The sequence below is a fragment of the Gigantopelta aegis genome, chromosome 12, assembly GCF_016097555.1.
Source record: "Gigantopelta aegis isolate Gae_Host chromosome 12, Gae_host_genome, whole genome shotgun sequence".
NCBI lineage: Eukaryota > Metazoa > Mollusca > Gastropoda > Neomphalida > Peltospiridae > Gigantopelta > Gigantopelta aegis.
Genome location: NC_054710.1, coordinates 44,767,778 through 44,785,841, shown reverse-complemented (window position 1 = coordinate 44,785,841; position 18,064 = coordinate 44,767,778). Strand labels below are relative to the sequence as shown.

At 36.8% G+C, this 18,064-nt stretch overlaps 1 protein-coding gene across 1 annotated transcript; it reads right to left on the bottom strand.

Moving 5' to 3' along the window:
• Positions 1-563: 563 nt before the first annotated feature.
• LOC121386231 lies at positions 564-15,645 on the bottom strand. Its single transcript, XM_041517063.1, has 4 exons — positions 15,562-15,645; positions 10,803-11,132; positions 4,704-4,809; positions 564-1,843 (listed from the first exon to the last, which is right to left on the bottom strand). The coding sequence occupies exons 2-4, from the start codon at positions 11,104-11,106 to the stop codon at positions 1,756-1,758; spliced, it is 498 nt and encodes a 165-aa protein (XP_041372997.1). The 5' UTR covers positions 11,107-11,132; positions 15,562-15,645; the 3' UTR covers positions 564-1,755.
• Between the last annotated feature and the right edge of the window lie 2,419 nt (positions 15,646-18,064).

Below are 18,064 nucleotides of genomic sequence, written 5' to 3'. Positions count from 1 at the left end.
GAGACACACAAACATGCCCTTTTTAGAATTTCGTGATATCCTATTTACAAGATCGAGATTCTGCCCCTGCCAATGATCGATTATAGTTGACAATTAATTGGTTGGTCTTAATCACCTATAGTTCCTAACTAGGCCCCAATGTAACTCATCATGGTCACCATCATTGACCACCAGAGAACTAGAAGAGAAACAACTTGAAATAGTCTGTGTTGTACTTGATCATGAAAAGTGTACTCGATCAGTTAGGTAAATGGATCACGTGGGCAGTGTTCCGTGAGCGCCATTAATCAGTACAACAATAGTTACTAATATGACAGACTGTACTGTATCAGTTAGGTAAATGGATCACGTGGTCAGTGTTCCGTGAACGCCATTAATCAGTACAACAATAGTTACTAGTGTGACAGACTGTACTGTATCAGTTAGGTAAATGGATCACGTGGTCAGTGTTCCGTGAACGCCATTGGTCAGTACAACAATAGTTACTAGTATGACAGACTGTACTCAATCAGTACAACAATAGGTAAAGATGGATCACAGTACAACAATAGTGGGCAGTGTTCCGTGAACGCCATTGGTCAGTACAACAATAGTTACTAGTATGACAGACTGTACTCGATTATGAAACTGGTGATGGATCCATTTATCAGTACAACAATAGTTACTAGTATGACAGACTGTACTCGATTATCAAACTGTTGATGGATCCATTAATCAGTACAGCAATAGTTACTAGTATGACAGACTGTACTCGATTACCAAACTGTTGATGGATCCATTAATCAGTACAACAATAGTTACTAGTATGACAGACTGTACTCGATTACAAAACTGGTGATGGATCCATTAATCAGTACAACAATAGTTACTAGTATGACAGACTGTACTCGATTACCAAACTGGTGATGGATCCATTAATCAGTACAACAATAGTTACTAGTATGACAGACTGTACTCGATTACCAAACTGTTGATGGATCCATTAATCAGTACAACAATAGTTACTAGTATGACTGACTGTACTCGATTACCAAACTGTTGATGGATCCATTAATCAGTACAACAATAGTTACTAGTATGACAGACTGTACTCGATTACCAAACTGGTGATGGATCCATTAATCAGTACAACAATAGTTACTAGTATGACAGACTGTACTCGATTACCAAACTGTTGATGGATCCATTAATCAGTACAACAATAGTTACTAGTATGACAGACTGTACTCGATTATCAAACTGTTGATGGATCCATTAATCAGTACAGCAATAGTTACTAGTATGACAGACTGTACTCGATTACCAAACTGTTGATGGATCCATTAATCAGTACAACAATAGTTACTAGTATGACAGACTGTACTCGATTATCAAACTGTTGATGGATCCATTAATCAGTACAGCAATAGTTACTAGTATGACAGACTGTACTCGATTACCAAACTGTTGATGGATCCATTAATCAGTACAGCAATAGTTACTAGTATGACAGACTGTACTCGATTACCAAACTGTTGATGGATCCATTAATCAGTACAACAATAGTTACTAGTATGACAGACTGTACTCGATTACCAAACATGTACGTGATTTATCGGTCAAACTGTTGATGGATCCATTAATCAGAAAATCACTAGTGATGAAAAACTATACTCGATTATAAAACGTGTACTCAATTAATCGGTAAAATGGTTGATGGAATCCATTAAAAGTAACGTCACAATTAATTAATCTATGAGTTCGAAAGAAGGATTTTCATTTGTCATGTTGGCCCTTTTCATCTTCAGCCTCTTGAGTTTTGTTTTCAGTTTGCTCTTCCTCAAGCTTCGGTTGCCGATTCATCCTGTTAAGATTAAAGTATTAAGTTTATTAGAGAGAGGTTACTGAATTGTATAATTTTTATTTCATTTTATTATTATTATTATTATTATTATTATTATTATTGTTATTGTTATTATTCAACTCCATAAAATATGTTATGTGTAGTATTGAAAACTGAGGATTGCAGAAACGATATAATATTCCACGGAATTCTTATTTGGGGATCTATCGTTCTTCTGTGAAAGTAGGTTTTGTTTCTTTACACAGCCCTTATAGTAGAGGGAAAATAATACAGTTCCGTGACCAATTTACAGGAACAAGGTTTGAAGGTGTTTTTCATATCTTCAAAGCCTTCTGAATAAAAATAGCGGGTGTGACCCTCTAAAAAGTGTGGGCTAACTCCACCAGTGAAAGGACACAAAGTCTATGCTTCCCAAACATTTGTCCCCGTAATTTGGTCACACAACTATTACTTTGCCTCTACTATACATTTAATTATGGACCCACAACCCTGTATACAATACTGTTGTTTTCTCTTTGTTTTCTAAAGGTTTTTCCTTTGTGTACACGTGTAAATATTGGGAACTGGTTAAATTTGTATAATTATATTATATGTCCTTCCACAATTTAGCTATATTTAGTTATATTTATTCTGCAACCACTGATTGTATTGGCTGATTACGACAATCTGATTAAAATTGCTCCACTACCTATGGATCTAACAGCATCCCGTTGGAGCTCATGTTCAGTTGAACTTCCATTCGACCAATCAAAACCTTACTGGAAGAATCATGTCGGTGAATTGAGAAGAATTTGATAGCATTCGAAATTATCACGAGGGTACAAGAAAGTATTCGGGTCAATTACGAAGAACGCCGGAAACTAATTTCAATGTAAAATTTTAATGTTGAACTCTGGTTTCAAGACGGAAAAAAAAGCGTTGTAGTATAGCCATAAAATCCAGAGTTTACTGCACTTTTCCCCCTTTTTTAAAGTTAAACTACGTCAACAAGTTCGCGTATTGCTTTAGCGGCAAACTAAATGAATTGGAGCTAGGCTTTATGAATCATGACCCAAACAACCGAGGACTGTGTATATAAATTTAATGCAAAATTGTTACGATTATTATGTAATCTTGTTGCCATAGAAATTAATCTACGTTCGACCATACAGTATTAAAATAACTATCATTGTGTTAAACACCAATAATTTAAAATGTACTAAGGCCTGAAACCTTCTTTTCATATAATCTAAAAAACCACCCATAAAGTAAATAATATGGTGGTATACTTAGGACACACACATTTTTTTTCTCGCTTTTAAAAGATGCTGAAATTCGACTTATATCTCAAAATATGGACTTGTTTTTTCGAGTGTTTAACTTAGCCCTCAACATAAATACAATAAGTTGGGATTTAAACATAACACCCACTTTCCATTAACATGATCTGCACGCGAAAACGTGCATTTTCAAATCTACATTTTCGTAATTTGAAGTCATCAAAGTACTGTGAAGCTACAAGTAAACTTCGATCAACTTTTTTTTCTGTACATGCTGAATGCACACTTGACTTATTATGTCGAGCTCTCGACTTGGTATCTTAAGTGCATTACTGATTATGTCAAGTGTTCAACTTATTATCTCAGCTGCTCAACTTATTAACTTGATCGCTTGACGAATTATCCCAAACGTTTGACTTATTGTTTCGAGTACTCGACTTCTATTATCTCGAGCGTTTGACTGAGTGCTAAACGTATTATGTTAAACTATTGACTTATAATCTCGAGTGCTCGATTTGTTATTTCCAGCACTCGACTTATTATCTTGAACTTCCGACTTCTGCATCAGTACTGTAAAGGTGAAAAGAGAATTACACAAAAAAACCCACATACAAGGACTCTTTTATATGCATTCTCAGACAGGAAAAGAAATGTCACGACCTTTGACCAGTTGTTGTGCACTGGTTGGAACGAGGAAAAAGCCCAGTCTGTTTAATGGATCCACTAATGTGGTTCGATCCTGTGTCTGACATCCAATAGCCGATGATTAATTAATCATTGTGCTCTAGTGGTGTCATTAAACGAAAAAAAAAAATTCAATTGTATCTCACTAGTCCAATCTCGCCAATGCATTAAAACATGTTTTATTTTATAAAATAAATAATTTGTAATGTAAAATTGAAGACTGATTTAGGTCTTTAAAAAATATATTAAACACCTGGAATTATAGATATTGCCTTTGAGTAGTCGCCTAACCCTGTCCATACGTATTGGCATGGTTCGTGGTAAAGAGGCCGCATAAATAGTTATTTTTAGAATTTTTATGCTCCCAAATAATGCTATAAAAGGCGACGTGTGATTGGTTGATATTTAAATTATTATTTACAGATGAAATGTCACCTGGGTATGGGAGTCCACACACTGCTGTTAGATCTACTGGTAGACCAATAGAGCTAATTTTAATCAGCTTGCGATTACCAAGAGCTATTAAAGAAAAGTAATAAACTAGATTCTGACTTTTTGACGTCACGTGCATTGCTACATTACAAAAAACACTCATTTGACCTCTAGGTAATCATACAACAAAGCTGAAAAATAACAACAATAATAATAGCTTTCCCCATACATTTCGTGAACTGCAGGATAAAAGTTATAACTAGTTAATGACGTAGCATATCGGCTTCACCCTGATCAGGATGAATGAAAAATAGCCTGATTTAAAGGTAGTGTGGGAGATGGGACTATACACAGAGAGAGAGAGAGAGAGAGAGAGAGAGAGAGAGAGAGAGAGAGAGAGAGAGAGAGAGAGAGAGAGAGAGAGAGAGAGAGAGAGAGAGAGACGATCACAAGTTTTAAAGGCTTTCTTCAACACCATGCAATACCTCTTGTGACAGAACCATATTGCTGGAACCGTAATGATGACCAGTAGAACAGCAGCCACTATTATAATAATGGTGGATTCCGAAACCTGACTCTCTGGATTGGGAACTGGAGAAGTTGAATAGAAATATGAACAAATATATCACATATCTGTGACACTCAATCGACATGACAGGATGTAAAGAACAAAGATGTTTAGTGAATAGGTTTAAATGTATTAGGCCATCTGAATGAATAAATGGTATTAGCATCAAAAGCCTTTGTAACTAGAACGTTACGTTAGTACCAGACACCTACTTGAATGGATAAGAAATTATATATCAAACAGAACACCAAGTGTTTTTATTAATGGTTCTTTGTCCAACTATGGTACATTAACGACTGGAATACCACACGGCTCAGTACTCGACCCATTTCACTGTTTATTATACGTCAATGATATTGCTAATGAACTTACTGTGACAGTGTAACCAGATTATTTGCATATGACACTAGTTTAACAGCATCATCAAATGACATATAGATTAATAGAATCACCGTTGTTAGGTATAAATAAGGCAATTCCAGCCCGAGGGACAAAATTGTCTTATGTATACCTCACAACATGATTGTTTCTTTTTCTTTCCCATTTAATTACAATAACAAAACATTAATTTTGTAAGCTACTACGGTTTGTTTATTGTTTATTGTCAAGCGATTTGTAAACATTTCGCCTACAAACTCATTTAATCATAAGCAGAAACATATAGTCCACTTTATACAACAACATAAACATGTAACAACTTACCCATAAATATAAAGTTGAAAATATTAAATGGTTTAAATAATTGTAAATATAAAATTATGTCCTGACTAGAAAAAAAAACAAAAACAATTTTACCATGCCCTGTTAGCGTGTTGGGTCTGGGATACATACTTGGGCAATGTGTCCCCCAGAATTTGAGTTTAGAGGGTTGGCAAATTAATTTGTGGATGAGAATGCTAGGGGGTGGGGCGAAAGTCTCTCCAGTATTTTTGTTGAGTTTTGTTTAATTCAGATGCATTATAAGTCTTTAGATGCATTCTGGAGTACTTAATATATGGGTGTCATGTAGAAAGATATATGTCAAGACATATTTCGGTAATGTTTATTATTATTTGCATAATGTCAAATAATGAGAAGTATATATAATATTTATTTGGTATGGCTTACTCGATATAAGAACAAATACATAATATATAGGCCTACTGTTGATTATTTAACTCAACACAAGTTACATAAAAACTATCACTGATTTAAAAAGAGAAAACGAAAAAGATAACCAAACACAAGAGCAGGCACACAATATATAATAGTGAATTATTTAACTAGTTATTTTTTTTTTTTTTTTTTTTTGCTCGTACTGAAATTTAAAAAAAAAATCTGCAAAGATTTATTTAAAAAGAAAAAAAAAAGTGCAAAGTAGTTTGCGTACATTGTAGTTCTGGAACTGTGGATGATTCCATCCCTATAAAAACATGGACATTAGCAAACTTCAATCGTTTTAAATTAATATGGCGGAAATTGGGCGCCATTTTATAATTCTTGAAGTTAACACGTCTTTAACGTTTTCAATTTTGACAACTGAGACGAAACATACTTAAAATGTGTATTCACTTGGCGGATTAATCACTGAGATTACAATTTTTACGGTCCGGCAAGAAATTCGCGGGTTCTGCGTAGGATTCAAACAGCACCTATCGCTCATGGAAACATGTCAGGTTAAAGAGAATCGAATGCTGTGATTGGCCGAAATACTGTACTGTACATTGGGATTACCAGCAAGGTTTAACTTTCACAAATGATGAAAAATTGACAAATCCCATTCAAAATATATGTAAATCACTTTCAAATATAATCTCCGTTCTACGAAAATACAAATACTCTTTGGATCGACACATACTGATGCAAATATACACAACTTTTATTTCACCAACACTTGAATATGTATCTGAAATTTGGGATGAATGCTCACTAATAAATTCTGAAACTTTAGAAAAAGTTCAACTTGAAGCAGCAAGGATAATAACCGGTCTACCATTGTTTACATCTAGAAACGCATTATATTTAGAAACAGGTTTGGAAACACTATCTGAAAGATCAAACAATTATGTACTATGTTAAAAATAATGACTGGTATGGCTCCTGACGGCTTGGTCAGCAGCGTACCGCCTAGGGATGAACAACGTGCACTATGGTCTGGGGGACCAAACCGATATATCTATCCCTTTTGCTAGAACAAATGTGTTAAAAATGTCACTTACACGACGGATGGGGGGGGGGGGGGGGGGGGGGGGGGTGCACTTGGGATTTTTTTTTTTTTTTTTATTTGCCTTTCGGGCGATTAATGTCAGCACTTTGACTTACAATATTTTGGTCGCACCAATTTGTTGGGTTTTTTTTTTTTTTGTTTTTTTTAACTTTATAGTACAAATGTACTTGATTTATATATATATATATATATATATATATATATATATATATATATATATATATATATATATATATATATATATATATGTATATATTGTAATGAATCCTACTACTGTGTTCATTAATTATTATGATTAATACGTTAATGGCAAACAGTTGATTTTGACACTTTAGCTGAGAGTAAATTTATTTTACTTAAACCGACGATATTCCGATGAACTTATTACTCTATACATGTTGGTACTGAATTCACTGTACTCTAAATAGGCTATGATTATGTTATTTCCCTTAGTTGAAGTTATTTTAGAGTTTACAATATTCCTCTTTATGCGCCTATTAGCAGACGAATTGATCAATGTCCGCCATATTGACTTCACCGGCGTTGTTGCCTCAGGGGTCGAAAATACAACATGTGTTAAAAATAAATCAATTTATTAACTTTAAAATGTTGTAAAATGATGTTAAATGACAGGTTGTTTGTTTGTGGTGTGTGCAGAATTGCTCCGATGTGTTGTGCGGATTTACTGGTGATTTTTATAGGACTTGGTGGTCTGTTTTAGTAGCACGGCTTTTAGTTGCATCACCATAAAATAGCGGGGCATGGTTTTCCGTTGACTTATATCGTAAAATGAATTGTTGTATAATATTCCGTGTGGGGCAGAGTTAGCCCCATCGTATTTATTGTATGAACAATGGATTTGGTAGTCTATTTTTATAGCACGGCTTTTGGATATATTACCACAAAATAATGGGGCATGGTTTTACGTCGACTTTACATCGTAAAACGAATTGTTGCATAATATTAAGTATTCCTGTGCCCCACTAATTCCGTGTGGGGCAGAGTTTGCCCCATCGTATTTACTGTATGAAAAATAAAAACAAGTAGCAATATAAACGTAAATGTTCAAAGCAAGTCGAGCGGCCGACTCGATGTTTGTCTTATAAATTGCACAGCTAATACTTACTTGATTTTGGGGCAGTAAAGTGCACATGAATACTCTGTAATAGTAGAGTGTGGATCCGTTGGGGGCAGAACCTGCCCCACGTTATTTATAACGTTATTTAGCATTTTCCTTGTGATATAGATCCGATCTCGTGTGTCGTCGGGCCAAATTGCGTAACGCGATTGGTTAGATGACGTCATATGAAAAGTATAAAAGGCGCGAAGGAACGTCTGTTGTCATTGCATTTTAGTGTTAAAGTCATAAACATCCAAAAATGAATAAAAGTACCTTTAGACAATAGTAAGCAATTTAGGCCAGCATTTGTTGTTGTTATTGAAAACCGAAACTGTTTCCAATTAATTTAAAGGTTGGTTCATTCACTAATACAATATTTAGACCAAAAAGCCTATTATATTTATTTATATTTAAGCCTGCATTTATATTACCCCACTAGTTCTTAGCCTTACTTCACTTGAACACTAGATGGGATCTATTGGACACTGATGTTGATGTTGATGTGTTATTTCCTGCTTTTCTGCTGCAGTAAATAAATCTGAATTGATATTTTCTACCATTCCTGACTTGTTCCTTTAGTTAGATCGGTTTCAATGGGCACACGCAATTTGGATTTAAATTATATCAATGTTTATAAAGAGGTAGTTATTATGCAAATGACGGAAGTCGAAGTTGATCAGATTTAATAGAAGTGTTACAAAAACGAATGATTAAATACGAGGAAAATCATGGACATAGATTTCAGTCAATATGGAAAGAATGTTATGGTGTGGAGGCAATCATTTGTTCACGCTGTCGGTTGCCTAATAAAATGTTTGACTGGCTAAAATATTTGCTAAACAGATTTCTTTCTTCAGATGTGAATGAATGCTTACATAATCTATCAGACACCTCAAATATAATATACTAGTATATCACAAAATGTCAACCAAGGCTTGCTTATTTTAATCAAGCTAATCAACACATTTATTAATTAAAATGGTTGAAAATAAAATTCTGAACCTTGCTACTGAATGGTTTTTTTTTTTTTTTTTTTGCTAAAGTAATAAAACCTGGCCGCAAATGAAACGTTTTTCATGTTGTGTGTTAATTTTAATACATATATTATGTTCGTTTATGACCGAAAGCCCGTGTTTCAAGCTATGAATATAGGTCAAGCTCTGTACATGGTCCTCTGAGATTGCACGGCAGTCGAGACTCTGTCGTACAAATTAAACACTTTCATTACACACAAATTAAACACTTTCATTACACACAAATTAAACACTTTCATCACGCACAAATTAAACACTTTCATCACGCACAAATTAAACACTTTCATCTTGAAGCAAATTTGTGACAAACAAGTTGTTTCCATCTATGGACACTAAACTAGTTTTTATTTTGTAGGCTAAATATATCAGTCTTTGTTGATTTCGCGCATGTTGTCGAGAATATGCACATGCATTTGTATCGTAAGAACAGCACGAGTATGTCTGCAAAGTACAGTGAAACATAAACGCTGAATTAAAATTAGTTTATAATAATTGTGAGATGAAATAGTTCATTTATAATACAGTGAGATGACACGAGAAAAACTGTCAAAGTTAGCTATTTTAAATACACTGCCCTGCAGTTTCATTACATTTAAATCGCATAGCCTAAAATAGCACAGAAGTGTTATGATGTAAATGAAACAACTGTAATACAAATTCGGTCGATAGCATAGGAGTATGAGCTTCGAATTCCGTACGGGGGGTGGGGGGGGGGGGGGGGGTGGGGGAATCTGCGTTGTGCCCGAATTCAACGAAAAAGCCAGAATCTGCACATCTATTCATATTAGCATTACTAACAAACAGCTATATGGCGGTCATCTTCCTATAACACAATATTTTTAAAATTACTTTTAATTTAAAAATGTCCCCTACATGTGCTGTGTGTATGCTGAGTTGCATCTTAATTTTAAAATACCAAATTATTTGGTTTACTATGTGAAAACTATATGGTGTAGATGTCTTCAGTTGCTATAGGATAACTTTTTTTTTGCAATATAAATTGACTTGCAGACCAATCAATCCATTCTGAAGACCTAAGCTGTTTAAAAATACCAAAATAAAAAGTAGAGCAGAAGGATTCGCCGTGAACCTGATTTTGAGCCCTAACGGGGTTCATACTGACTACTTTAATAGATTAAATTGTTCATACAGAATTAAGTTTTTGGCATTAATGGGGTTTTAATATTTGTAACATGGCATGAAATGACTAACTGGGTTTATATATTTTTTATATATGCTGTGCTAGGCATCCAATATTGGAACTATAATATAACAGAATTGAAGCTAAGATATGTATAAAACAATATAATTTAAATCTCAAAAATACATCATTTACTAATTATATTTTAATAAAAATAAATTCATGGTTCATGATTATATTGTTTTGGATCTTGAACACAGTAACGGCGGGATACATTTCAATTTCTGTCTAGCACAGCAGTTATAAACGTTACATGTATATGGCTATTTAAATGATATAAGTTGGTGATATTTATTCTATGATGTGATATTTATAGTGGTGCTTTATTGTTCTTTTACGTTTTTCTTCCTAGTGTTCGATATTGTAAAAATCTGATGCTGCTACATAAGGACATGATCACCTTTGAGTTTGACAATTAATACAGAAAAAACCCTAAATATTTATAGCGAACTTACCTGTTAAAGTCTTATTACATGTAAATTGGCCACTTCCTGTTCCATCCTGGCAAGCCCATTCTCCAGCATCAGTTGAAGAGTTAAAAGAATCTATGGTAAGAGTATGTTTCCCTGTAGACGAATCAATTGAAACATTGTAGCCTGGTACACCCCCAGTTGCAATACATTCAACATTAGCTGTGTTACATGTTACCACCACTTGGGAATTATCACCATTTGGCCGAAGCCATCTGATTCCAGTAACTACGGTGCCAATCACTGTGCAGGTTAACCGAGTAGGAAGTCCATCCTGTCCACTATTCATACAATTAATAGTTGTACTTGCAAGACCTGTAGAAAGATACAAAAATAATATATTAATTAAACAAATATGTGTTGTTCCGGTTACCCGACCAACCCTATTTTTTGGTGTGCCATTTTCGCTCACCATAAACGTTTTTTTCCCTCCTACAGTACTGATCTTCAAAACAGTTAGAGTACGCATACTTTATTTGTAATGTTACTTTATTGATCTTTGCTTGACCAGTTTGACAGATTTTAGGAATCAACATTTTTGTTTAATGTTATAGCCTACCTAACTACATTTTTGTTACGTGTTAACCAGGGCCCGTATTTTTGAAGTCATCTTAGCTACGAATGTCGTAGATTTAAGATACGACATATCTTCGAAGGTATCGTAAAGTTATCTTAGTGTATTTGTGGTAAACAAAAATAGGAATTATCATTGTAACTGGAGATATTTTAGCGAGTGGGTAAGTGTGTCTGATGGATCTTCGTTTCCGACCCTCTCTCTGTATACATGAACAACGCCTATATAGCGTTGCTCGCATCGGTGTTCCATCGACTGCTACTAACCATACACCTATAACCGCAGGCCAGGACCACATTTGTATTTGTCCTAATATATAAGTGTGCTGCTTTTGACTTAGCGCCAACCTCGTCATTTTCAAAAGCACATGCGTTAAAAAATATATCACTATTTCCCTTTGTTTCATTACCTATTGCTAATTTTCAGAGAAAGTGTCACATTGCTAATTTTTAGAGAAAGTGTCACATTGCTAATTTTCATAGAAAGTGGCTTCAACATTTAGTATTTGGCTAATAAAAGTTTGTTTAAATTGGCCATCAGAACTTGTAAAATTCTTAAGATCTGAAAATTGGCTAACAAAAAACAAAAAAAACAAAAACAAAATAATAATAATAATAAATAATCCCTATAAAACATCTAAAATGAAAGTTCATATTCCATATATTTAGCTAGAACCTAGGTACAACTCCAAGAACCTTTTATCCACTCTATTCTTATATACATGTGTGCTATCAATGTTTGGGGGAGCCTGAGGGGTGGGGTTAAGGGTTCTAGACATTTATATTTAGTTCGCCGTATTTTTTCTTTGCAAATAATTGGTTAACTTTGTAATCTTAAAGTTTGTTTTGTTTAACGACACCACTGGAGCATATCGATTGATTAATCATCAGCTACTGAATGTCAAATATTTGGTAATTCTGACTCGTAGTCATCAGAGGAAACCCACTACATTTTTTACTTCTTTTGTTTTTCCTAATGCAACAAGGGATCTTTTATATGCACTTTCCACAAACAGGAAAACACATACCACGGCATTTGTCCAGTTGTGGTACACTGGTTAGAACGAAAAAAAAACCCTCACAATCAGCTGAATGGATTCACGAAGGTGGTGCGATCCTGCGACGCAAGCACCTCAAGTGAGCACTCAACCGACTGAGCTACATCCAGCCCCTTTGTAATATTAAATGCACCCAATGATGAGATTCCATTGAGAGACAGCTATGAAGCTAGACGTGTCGACGTGCGCTCTGAACTTGCCCCCCCCCCCCCCCCCCCCCCAACCTGGGAGGACTTATGGCAAGCTTTGGTATGTTGTTGGAGTTCCGCGTTGCGTATACCGGGTCGCGGGAGATCGTGACTTTGGTATACGGGGACGCGGACTCCAGTAAGAAGAGGAGAGGAAGAGGAGGACGGAGGAAGGAACGCGCTGCAGGGGCGGCTCAGGGGGAACCAAAGCTGGCGGCTCAACAACCAGTGACAGTTCCGTCTGCGTCGCCGCCCCCCGATTTTACCACCGAAGAGGAAGAAGACGCCACCGGCGGAATCGACCGCGGAGGTGACGAGCGATCTGTTGGACACTGCTATGGCCCAGTAATCTTAAAGTTTCTCCTTTTGTTTAACGACACCACTGGAGCACATCGATGCCAGATGATTAATCCACAGCTATTGAATGCTCAGTGACGGATATTTGGTAATTGGCTGCAGACTCGTAGTCATCAGAGGAAACCCACTACCGCGTGGTTCAGAGATTGCTCTCTAAGAAGCAACTTTTAACTGCAACTCCGGACATTAGTCGCCAACCTTCCGCTTTGGACATATAGATCGGACTTTTTCCTTCAAAATTTTAATTACAAAAGGGATATCACTACTTTTACATAAATCACATATTTTGAGACATAAGTATGCAAATATTTAGAACATAAGTATGCAAATTACATTATTATGCAAATTATATACCGAAAACGTAGAACTATTTTCACCTGTCAAAATTGTCTTTTGAAGTCGGAGATAGCGTTACTATCGATAAAAAAGGAAGTGCTACAATCAAAGCAACTCTACCGTCCGGTAGGCCCTAATTATATAGTTATGATTCAAGCTGAATTGTCACCAGAACGTTTAGTTAGTGCAAACAGGGGATAGGGTAGATCCACGGACATCGAAGCAGACGCCACAATCCGGCAGGCCCAAAAACAAAACTCGTAGATTTGTAGAAGTAGATGATACGATGATTGGTAATGTCATTACAGAAAATGAAAATAAGAATACTGCCAAAAAAACCTCTATACGACATGCGCATTTTTGAAAACTATCTACAATCAATCAATGAGTCCAGACCAGAAATGCCCCCAAAGAACTCGATGTAATTCTGTGCAAGTTTTACATCAGTGTACGAAAAGAAAACAGTCTTACATCTTTCCAAAGCAACATCGTAATAAATGTGGCTCAGCCTAAAAGTCCTGTTGTCCCCCTAAAACGACGAAGACTTATTTTCGACAGACTCAGACTGAACTTGATGAAGCCCTTAAATAGGTCAGTGACGTAGATAGGCCTATGTCTGACAATGACGTAGTACTCGGCAAAATGCCGCGAAAAGTTATTTTGAAAAATTTGGCTATTGTCAATTATTTTATTATAATTTCATTGTTTATATATAAAACTGTTAAATTAGTATTAAATTGTTTAAATAGCTACAATCTTTGTTTCCGCTTTTAACCTAGTTTCAGAAAGCATAGATGACCTTCAAGGTGTATTGACAAACCGATTATCAGCTGAGTGATTGACATGTGCATGTATTCATACGTCAAAACAGATTGTTACGTCCGAGCGTTGGGGTTTTGTTTATTAATCATTTAAGTGGAAAATAAACAAAATTGACAGTGATATGATAAATAGAATTCGTCACTCGTATTTTTTAATATGGGAAATATCAACCTCGGCCTGTTAATCTGTATTTGTCTCGGCAGAGCCTCGACAAATACAGATTAACGAAGCCTCGGTTGATATTTCCCATATTAAAAAATACTCGTGACGAATCCTCTATAAATAGTCCGATCCTCTCTTCTTTCTCTTATTTATTTTTGGACTGTCCTTCAAAAATGCTCCAAATTATATAAATATTCGGCCGAGCAGTCAATTCATTTTATTTTTGGCTTGTAATTTTTTTTTTTTTAATCCTACTAATTTCTTTTACTAATTGCTAATTTCCAAATTCCAAACGCATCAAAATTTTAAATGCCCACTATTTAATTTTTGGATGTAAATTTCAAAATTGTCCCCTAAATTGTTTCTGTCCCGGAGCAAGTCACTGGCTATCCAGAGACAGGCCCCGGGACGGACATGCTCGAAACTCTAGTGGTATATGAGCATGTAAAAATTATTCGCACTCGCACCCAAAGATGACAATCTTCTCCAAATATATACATGTCTATATACATATATATATATATATATATAGGTCAACATGTTGGGAGCGAGTGTGAGGCGATTTGAAAAACCGGCGCTCAAGGCGAGTTCACCTGCTCCCATATTGAGAGGGCGGGGAGGGACCTGACAAATAGTTGTGTGCCAAGTCAGAGACCTGTTTGGATATGTGGCTATTAGGCCACTAATGTTTTTGCGTCCACTCAGCCTTCCACCAACGCATCCAAAACGACAATCATGGTAATTAAATACCATGTAGGCTGCAGCCCTCGTTTTTCGACTAAAACATTTTATACGATCTTCCTCTGGCGACCAAACCAAAGTGGATATTTAAATAGACTCGGGCGAAATAGTCTTATATAAGTACAAGTACTACATACTATAGACTTGCTGAACCGGGACCGTTGGGACGAAATCGCTAGAGCTGGGTCCACAGTGTCGGGTTGGGGGTGGTGGGGTGGTGCTGGCTGCATAATCAAGATTATTATTTATATATATAGAATAGGGCAAGCACAAAATACCATATACTTTTTCATCCTCACCCCCCCCCCCCCCCCCCTCCTTTTACGAAATATAGATTTCAAGTGAAATTATGAGATATGCTATATTTATTGTGTACGAAGCCAAAACAAGGGTGCAAAAAGTGACTGTCGTCTACCTTAATAGTAATTTTAGTTGTAAAAAGGCTATATTGGTCTCAAATATCTGATAGCAGTCCCTGTAATAAAGAAGCCGCGGTAGTAAACTAACCTAAACAAACGTCAATGTTCAACAGAAGCGCCAAAAGAATAATTGTCCTGGCATATGAAACTGTCAACAACTTCCAGTTTGACGCCATCTTCCAGAATGTAATACAGTGGTCCGCGTTCAACGACAGCGAGCGACGCTAACGTTCGCAAACTATTTCACTTGTCTGCTATCAGGGCCCGTGCTTATAAAACTTAAAGTCTAGACTTTAATAAAGTCCAGACTTTAACGTAATGCAGTTTGAATGGCGTTGCCATGACGTTAAATTCTGGACTTTATTAAAGGCTAGACTTTAAGGTTTATAAGCACGGGACTCATTTTGTAATAGGCCTACCCCAAAATGCATTTTCCATAATTTTAAAAACGCACTTGCGTCTGGATGTTCTGGTAGCAGCATTCCTACTCTGGGCGCTGAAGAATGAAATTGGTTTCCGAAATCGTTCCCTTATATACGGTGACAATAAGCCGCGTGGATCGACAAGTAGGAGGAGAATGTGTCCCAAGGGGCAGCACGGGGGTGGGGGTGGGGGTGGTGGGGGGGGGGGCCGACCAAACCCGGCGGTTCAGCTGCCGAGGGAGGTCCCTTCTGCTTCGTCGCCCCCTACTACTCGATTGCGGCCCACGCCAGAAGCGGCTAAGGGGAACCAAAACGGTTAGCTTCCCTGACAGCGGCGGTCCCTTCTAAACCAGCACCAGCTCCGATGGAGACTGGATATTTGGTAATCTCAGCACCACCAGCCAGCCCACTGGTCATGAGTTCCGCCGACAACCTTTCAAGAACCTTCGCCTCCAGGTAATAGTTGGATTTTAAATATTTTTGGCTGCCCTTCGAAATTTTATGTTTATTTTTTTTGTAAACAGTCCGACGCATTTTATTTTTGGATGCCCGTCTAAATTGCTCAAATCACCTTAAAACTTTTTTTGGCCGGGCATTCTAATTTTATTTTTGGACTAATTTTTTTTGCCAGACATGTTAGGATGGATCAGCTATCTCATTTTGGCTTTAGGTTTTTGACCTAAATACTAAATTCCTATTTCAAATTCCGCCCACCTCAAATTTACCCCTCCCCTTCTGGTCCGGACTTAGTCACTGGCCACAGTGGCAATCTCAGAGATTAAACCCGAGTTGGGCGTGTGCGAAACCTTCGTGGTATATGCACACGTTAAACGAGTTACTCACTCACTCTGGTAGCAGGGAAGTAAATTGACAAATGAGCGTTGTGTTACACACGAATGTATTACGTTGTAACTACAGGCAGTGTTTCAACAATATGTTTCAGTGTTTGGAAGGTAAATGAAAAATTTGATATCAGGGAAATTTCTTAAATGAGATATGTACCGAATTAGGGCACGGCGCACATTGAGCCAATATTGTTCTTAATGTGCACGGCGAGTTGCTTCCCTCTATTTAGCACATTTTTGTTCAGCTTTCCAGCCCAAACCGTACACTAAATAAGTAGACAGATTGAATATATACTATTTGATTGGTTCCCGAAATGGCCATTTGGTTTAACGCCAGAAGCGGCTAAGGGGAACCAAAACTGTTAGCTCTACTGACAGCGGCGGTCCCTTCTAAACCAGCACCAGCTCCGATGGAGACTGGATATTTGGTAATCTCAGCACCACCAGCCAGCCCACTGGTCATGAGTTCCGCCGACAACCTTTCAAGAACCTTCGCCTCCAGGTAATAGTCGGATTTTAAATATTTTTGGCTGCCCTTCGAAATTTTATGTTTATTTTTTTTGTAAACAGTCCGACGCATTTTATTTTTGGATGCCCGTCTAAATTGCTCAAATCACCTTAAAACCTTTTTTGGCCGGGCATTCTAATTTTATTTTTGGACTAACTTTTTTGGCCAGACATGTTAGGATGGATCAGCTATCTCATTTTGGCTTTAGGTTTTTGACCTAAATACTAAATTCCTATTTCAAATTCCGCCCACCTCAAACTTACCCCTCCCCTTCTGGTCCGGACTTAGTCACTGGCCACAGTGGCAATCTCAGAGATTAAACCCGAGTTGGGCGTGTGCGAAACCTTCGTGGTATATGCACACGTTAAACGAGTTACTCACTCACTCTGGTAGCAGGGAAGTAAATTGACAAATGAGCGTTGTGTTACACACGAATGTATTACGTTGTAACTACAGGCAGTGTTTCAACAATATGTTTCAGTGTTTGGAAGGTAAATGAAAAATTTGATATCAGGGAAATTTCTTAAATGAGATATGTACCGAATTAGGGCACGGCGCACATTGAGCCAATATTGTTCTTAATGTGCACGGCGAGTTGCTTCCCTCTATTTAGCACATTTTTGTTCAGCTTTCCAGCCCAAACCGTACACTAAATAAGTAGACAGATTGAATATATACTATTTGATTGGTTCCCGAAATGGCCATTTGGTTTAACGCGAAGCGCATAAACCAGTCTAGCGGACGTTTTTCTGGTCTGTCTATTTGAACGAAGCCCATATCTCCTGTATCTCCTATAAACAAAACACATGCAGTTTA